Genomic DNA, 6,818 nt, shown 5'->3' with positions numbered 1-6,818 from the left:
TTTTTATATCAAGATTAAATTGAGTCTCCGAAGAAGTCTTGTCTGAAGTATTTGGTCTCTTTTTACATTGCCTAGATTATACCGTTGAAACTCATCGTGGTCCACTCTATGCCATTCGTTACAAAGCATAAAATATAAAAAGGAAAATCTCTATAGCACAATATATCCTTGTAAAACATCAATGGTACTTACAAGTTCCAATTGTGAATCCTCTACCATACATGTTTCTTCCTATTTTCTCATCATCAGCTTAATTCTGTTACTATTTGAAAATACAAGGATAGTGTGTCTATGCAACTGCCTTGGGTCACACATTTAACGATCAAAGAGTTTAACTATTCCAATCTTATAGTTTTCGTTGGGCTTCTCAATTAGTTTTTGTAGGATGTTCCTAGGGCTGACTTAGGAACATTGTTTGTGATTGTCACCATCGCAATGTTAGCAGTGGCGGATAGGAAGGCATACTATGTAAATAGCGTAAAAACATTTTCTTTTATACATACATAAAACTTTGAATCCCGTTGACATAAGATAAATACGTTCTCAAATTCCAGATGTGACATTTTTTTAACTTCTTTGAGTCTCCTTGTTAGAATACTAAGCTCATTCACTAGCGGCCTCAGCATCAGGAATTGGTACAACAACAGCATTTAGTATTTCAGGATGAAAAACAGAGACCTTCAAGCTTAGCATGTGCAGCCTGAAAACATTTTTAATGGATAAGCTCTATGCATCTGTCAAACTAATACATAGGACATTCCTTCCTCGTCAAAGTACCCAATATCTGCACTATGGATTGTTGAAATTGCCTTGGGTGCACCCATATTTTCCCTAATTGTCCAGGAGGAAGGGGCTTCAGTTTATCAACTCTTGACTATTTGAGCGTCCATTCCCTGGAACTATGAGTCCCTGCTGATCCTGTGTCTGCAGCCTACATATTGATTCTCTCTGATGAGACAATCTCACAGGTTTCTGTTATACCATATCCGTAAACAACAACAGCGCGAGGATATCTTATTGCATTCATCCATCAACTTCCTTCCCTAAAGGTGCAGCACCAGATCCAACATGCTTCAATGAAGTTAAATTATGCTTCACCACAGGATTCTTTGCGAATGCTAAAACATTTGAGAAACAATCCATAAATGTGTCACCCTGTACCTCTCAATATAATCATTTCCAAATCAAACTTATCCATAGACACAACAGTATTACCCTTCTGCAACTGTGAATACATAAAAATAACAGGACCAAACACATGAAACATAGGCAACACACAGAATGCTGCAATGTCACTTTGCTCTATCCCACAGTTATCGCAATTCATGTACCCTGCTTTATCAACTAGATCATTAAATGTTGCAATACTCAAATTAGAATTTTTCTGGTGACAGAAAAGCAAACTAGGCAATTTAAACCCATTGACCTTATCAAGCAATTCAGGAACAGTGATAATAAGCCTGGGTTTCAATCTTTAACTTGCTTGGAAAAATCTGAAAACTGTATGCATAGGATTATCAGTTATAGTGATGGAATCTATGGTAATAACATCGAAGAAACAAAGAAGAAATTGGATAGACTTGGGGGCAAAAATAAGAACGGCATCATTTTTGTTGATACCCAGAGGCCAGTTGGTGAAGAATTCAGAAGAGATTCTGGATGCCATGGACTAGAACCCAGAAAAAGTATTGGTTTACAGATTCAGCATCAAGGGATGATTTTCCAGGAAGAGGTGGTGTTACTGAATGGAAAAGAAACTATAGAAAGATTTTGATATATTCTGGGGGGAACACTAATCCAAAGCCATATACTCTTTGTCAAAACCTGCATAGGATTTATATCCGTCTCCTATTATCAACTCGTTTTCGCTTGGATGGTTCTTCTACATGGTCCGCACTGGATTGTAATTTATATCCGTCTCCTATTGTCAACTCGTTTTCGCTTGGATGGTTCTTCTAAATGGTCCGCACTGGATTGTATCTAAAGAAGAACAGAACAAATTGTCAAAAAAAATAAACAAGCAAATCTAAAATCCATGATCACAAGTCAAAAGACTAATGATTGTTACCTTATTTAGTTTATCTCTGACCAGCTTAACAGTTTGATTCATAGATTGTGAAGGAAAGTATTCCTGACATCATTACCAAAGTGGAGAAGAAACATTCATTCTTCAGAAATTCAAAACCAAGTGTTGTGAACTTGCATGCAGTAAGCAAAACTCACGCACATAGAGTTCATACAAGAGTTGCAAAGAAAAGTTGAAACCAGGTAAAAAGGTGGTTCTACAACTAGAACTTTAGAATGTGGTGGCCTGACTGAACTGAAGAACGGAATAATCACTTTTAAGAGAATTTCTTATCTCTAGGTTCATTCCCCTCTCTTCTCTAAGGAGCTCTTTGTTGTTCCTCCTCATGTCTAGAAGTAGAATGAGAAAGGAGCAAATACTAAACGGAAAATGTATTATCTCTTAGGTAAATTACCAATTGAGCCTTTCTGCCGATAATTTGTTGCACAAGAACTGGAAGGGGAGAATAAAAGAAAAGAAGATGAGGCAGAACCAGAATAGTTGGCACCGTTCATGACCCTCACTAGCTAAACAAGCATTAAATTAACCCCAAAATGATGGGATCCAAGCTCCAGCCAGCTAGGCAGGCTTACCCATACTTTTTTGATAACCATGGTGTCCAGCCTAGCTTGCGCACACTACCAACTCCATGGGATACCTGCTATCTCCCACCAGGTATCAGGTAATTGTCTACTAAAGGCTAAGACAAATGGAAGAAATCACCTATTGTTTTTGTCTCCGCTGAGATTTGAACCTGAGATATGGTTCTCCTCTCACTTCATTGACCATTAGGCTTACCCATATAATGCGCAACCACATACCCAATCTAGATAATCCTGAGTCCTCTCCCTAATACCAACTCTGTGAGCCCCAAGGCTTAACTCACGGGCGGGAGTTCAGATCAACCAATGAAAGTTCCCAATTTTTGCAATCCCAGCACTCACTACTGACCTCATTAGTGGTAATTCTCCATCTAGCATTAAAAAAAAATATACACAGAGATCTTTTATGTTTATTTGAAGTCATTGCAATCCTTGCCAGAAAATTCTACCCCTTGAAACATGTCTACAGCTTCCAATTTGCCAAGAACACAGCACAAAATTGATTTTTCTCCCTTTCAGCATTCTTCTTGCCTTTGCTAATCCACCAATGACAAGCAAACAAAGGGATGCTAAGTCTCCTAGTTTACCAAAAAATAATGTCTCCTAGTTTCACAACCTAAGGAGATCTGCCAAAAATTTATAGATAACATTTATAACCGTCAGGCACTCAACATTGCAGAGAAATGATTATCTGGCAACCAACCCCCTGCTTCATAATATGACTATTGAATCTGATAACAATGTTAATATTGGTTGCCAAAAGTCAAAATCATATGAGGTATAAATGCAATACTTTTGTTACCTATGACTAACCTTGTCTGAAGAAACCATTGTTATGGGAGAACACTGCATGTCATGAACAGAATTACCCTGAGAACTCGAGCTCTGCCTACAATGAAAATGTTTTTACTTTATTTTGATAAATAAAATTCAAAAGTCAATTCAGAGCATCTTATTTAACTACCTATGATTAGAGCCAATTGATTGTGTGGTAGAATTCAACTGGGCTGGAGAGGCAGTTATCGAGGGCTCACCAATCATATCTGGCCGATATGTGGCAGATCCTTTCGACCGTCCAGCTGAAAGGACATCAACTCCGAAATAAGAAACTAGGGGTCTACAAAATAAAGGCAGAATTTTTCTCGTTGGACAAGGTAATTTCTAACTTTGTGACAAGGTACTTACGGTTTAATCGTGCTAAAACCTCCTTTCTCCTTGCTTCTAACTTCTCCTTCGTCTCGTGCAGACTCTCAAATTGAGGTGCATAAGAAACCTGTAGCTTTTTTCCTAGGAAAACAGACTCGTCCAGTTTCCTTTTGGCAAATCTGGATAGCGAATATGTAAGCATAACTCATGATGCAATATAAAAACAAATGTGCATGTATATGGAGAATTGCATGGAAATCATCGTCCAGAAAATAATGCTATGCTGGACCAGTTCCTTCAAAAAATTCTATTGTGTTATAAGGGTATTGGAATCCTTTTGCAATACACAGATCTTGCCCTTTTCCTTAGCAGTTTAATGAGATCTTTCACAACACTATAAAAGAAAATACCAATATTCATTAACATCTCTAGATATAACGGTTATGATCTGAACATTGTAATCACCTGGCATTGTCAACCCGGCAAAACCTGATCCAGAAGACGTCTGTAAATGGCTCACAATCTTCAGCATCCATTGGTTTACATCTAAGAAACCAGAAGAACAGTAATGATGAAGGTAACACACTAGAAGATATTATTGACACTACCAACTTCATCTTTAAATTGTGCATTGCTAAGTACAATCACCATCCTAAGTTTATTTGTAAAGAAAAAAGCCAACAATTACAAGATGCAAGGAACATATAAGTTCAGCAAGCAGATATATATGTATCCCCTCTGCCATCCCCTCTCAGCCCAAATGAAACAAAAAAATTGAGAACAAAGAGCAAAATGCAGTATTAGTCCCTCTATTATCTTTGTGTGTACTTTTTCAACTCTTTCATTTTGAAAAGGATTTCTTATTTTTATTCTTAGACCTTCCATTTTTAACCTTCAATTTTCGAATATAGAAAAATTGATCTAAGTTTTAGATGGAACTAGCTGAGCTAACATCATTGTAAAATTTTACATGACATGCTCTTTGGAAACAAAAGGCACGGTTAAGTTTGAGTTACTATGTATATAAAGATGAAAACAAGCCAAAAGGTTTTAAAATACGAGTACATCTCCAATTAGTTGCAAAAGGTCTAGGGAAGACAAAGATGAAAACATGGAATACTCTAACTTCAATAATATGGTGGACCATTTGGAAGGAAAGGAATGCAAGGATTTTTGTAAGCAAATCAGAATCTGTAGTTTGTTTTTTGGTTTCTCACCCAGTCTCCGCTACCCACTTTGGGGCCTGACTAATCCAGATTCGCATTGAAAAGTCCCACGTAGAGGGTAAATCGCACCCTACCAGAGGCAACTCCATACACTGGGCTCAAACTCGAGACCCTAGTTCAACCTTTGGTGGTCAGAATTTGTAGTTAATCCTAAGTAAAGATGTTTATCCTAACTGTTTTTTTGGTGTAACATGACAATTGCAAATGATACTGAGGTCATGGTAGATTTTTTGAGCTCATTACACTAAATTCCCCACAGCACCAGAAGGTGCTGCACATTAATACAGTACCCTTTTAACATCAAAAAGAAATACTTAGCTTCATCCATTTTTACTTATCCAATATTGACTTGGCACAGGAGAAACAAATCGAATGACAATTTTACAATATAATAAATTCAATGCTTTTGGAAATGACTACATTTAATAATAAGGATAAATTAGTCTTGACAAATAAAAGTGGATATTTTTTTCAGTATAGTGGACAAGTAAAAATGCGCGAACGGCACAACAAGTATTTTGAAGAAACCCATGCACAACAATGGATTGTGTTCAGAGAAATTAGGAGAAAAGCCATACTCTTCAATTTCTCCGTAAGTGGAGAATAGTTGAGAGAGCTGATCCCCACAACCCAACGCCGGAACATTCCTCACAACCAAATATCTGCAAAAACGTTCGTAAAAAACCTAAATCGTGAAATTATCAAATAAATTTGAATTCGTAAGTTAGAAGACGGAGATAAAACTGTGGTTGACGAAAACGAACTTGGATTCATCGCAAACAGTGTAAACACGAACTGCAGGAGGCTCGTCTTTGTATCGAGGCATTGCACAATTCACCTTCGCTTTATGAAACTCAACCTTTGTCCTAATTATGTCACATATCGAATCATCCATTTTTTTATATAAATTTAAATTTTTTTTTTTTTTGTAATTTTTAAATAATATGTGTTACTCCTTGACTCAATTTATGTGACATTTATAAAATTTTGAGAGCCAATATAAGTTGTTAATTATTATAATTTATAGTTTTTTAATGTAATTTTTAAATATTTATCTAAACATGCAAAGTGTGGAGGTTCAAGTCTCATGCAAGGCATAATATTGAAAATAAATTAGCATTCTCAACAAGAGAGCTCGAATTGAATCGATATATGAAATATTGATTTCAAAACAATCATATTTAGAGTTTAGATCTCTACTATAAATCGACTTGATTATTGTCATTACAAACAAAAGGCAGACATATAATTTTTAGGGGTGAACATTCAGTATTCTCAAAGTTCAATTTCGATAATTAAAAGTGAATATTAAATACCAAACATTCAAAATTTGTTCTGATACAGTAAATTAAATTATCAAACTTCAATACAATGAATTTGAATTCAATTTAATTTTCAGTGACATAAACAAGTAAAAGGAGAAAAATAACTAATAGTATATTTTTTGAGCAACTTTCAAATATAGCAAATATAAAAATCATATTTGTATGTTATAGTTATAGTTTGCATAATTGCGCTTCATATCAAATTTTATGTTTGCTATAGAGCTTTTGATTTGTATAATTCGCTAGATACATCCAATTTTATATAAATTGTTCAGTCTTGTATAAATTCATTTATATATTGTAATTTGTATAATAAGATCTGTATTTGTATAATTATAAGTGTATAGGACGAAAATATATGTATTTGTATTTGTATATACACTTTCATCTCGTTTTATACAAACATAAACACATTTTATACCGAAATGTATAAAATGACTAATTGTATACCGAA

At 35.3% G+C, this 6,818-nt stretch overlaps 1 protein-coding gene across 1 annotated transcript; it reads right to left on the bottom strand.

Moving 5' to 3' along the window:
* Positions 1-1,404: 1,404 nt before the first annotated feature.
* On the bottom strand, positions 1,405-5,905 carry LOC102581457 (RNA-binding protein 48). The gene is made up of 8 exons (XM_006356554.2): positions 5,804-5,905; positions 5,618-5,701; positions 4,279-4,359; positions 3,853-3,992; positions 3,632-3,746; positions 3,481-3,556; positions 2,069-2,131; positions 1,405-1,980 (listed from the first exon to the last, which is right to left on the bottom strand). The coding sequence occupies exons 1-8, from the start codon at positions 5,863-5,865 to the stop codon at positions 1,909-1,911; spliced, it is 693 nt and encodes a 230-aa protein (XP_006356616.1). The 5' UTR covers positions 5,866-5,905; the 3' UTR covers positions 1,405-1,908.
* Positions 5,906-6,818: the final 913 nt, after the last annotated feature.

This window comes from Solanum tuberosum, unplaced genomic scaffold (genome assembly GCF_000226075.1).
Source record: "Solanum tuberosum cultivar DM 1-3 516 R44 unplaced genomic scaffold, SolTub_3.0 scf00225, whole genome shotgun sequence".
Classification (NCBI taxonomy): domain Eukaryota; kingdom Viridiplantae; phylum Streptophyta; class Magnoliopsida; order Solanales; family Solanaceae; genus Solanum; species Solanum tuberosum.
The sequence above is the reverse complement of the archived record's forward strand: the minus strand, read 5'-3'. Positions and strand labels throughout refer to the sequence as shown.

Excerpts from the sequence above, each read along its gene's own strand:
- LOC102581457 (XM_006356554.2), bottom strand. The coding sequence starts at position 5,865 with ATGCCTCGATACAAAGACGAGCCTCCTGCAGTTCGTGTTTACACTGTT. Across the intron at positions 3,993-4,278 it reads TGCCGGGTTGACAATGCCAG|ATTTGCCAAAAGGAAACTGG; the intron begins GTGATTACAATG and ends TTCGCTATCCAG. Across the intron at positions 3,557-3,631 it reads TCAATTGGCTCTAATCATAG|GCAGAGCTCGAGTTCTCAGG; the intron begins GTAGTTAAATAA and ends TTTTCATTGTAG.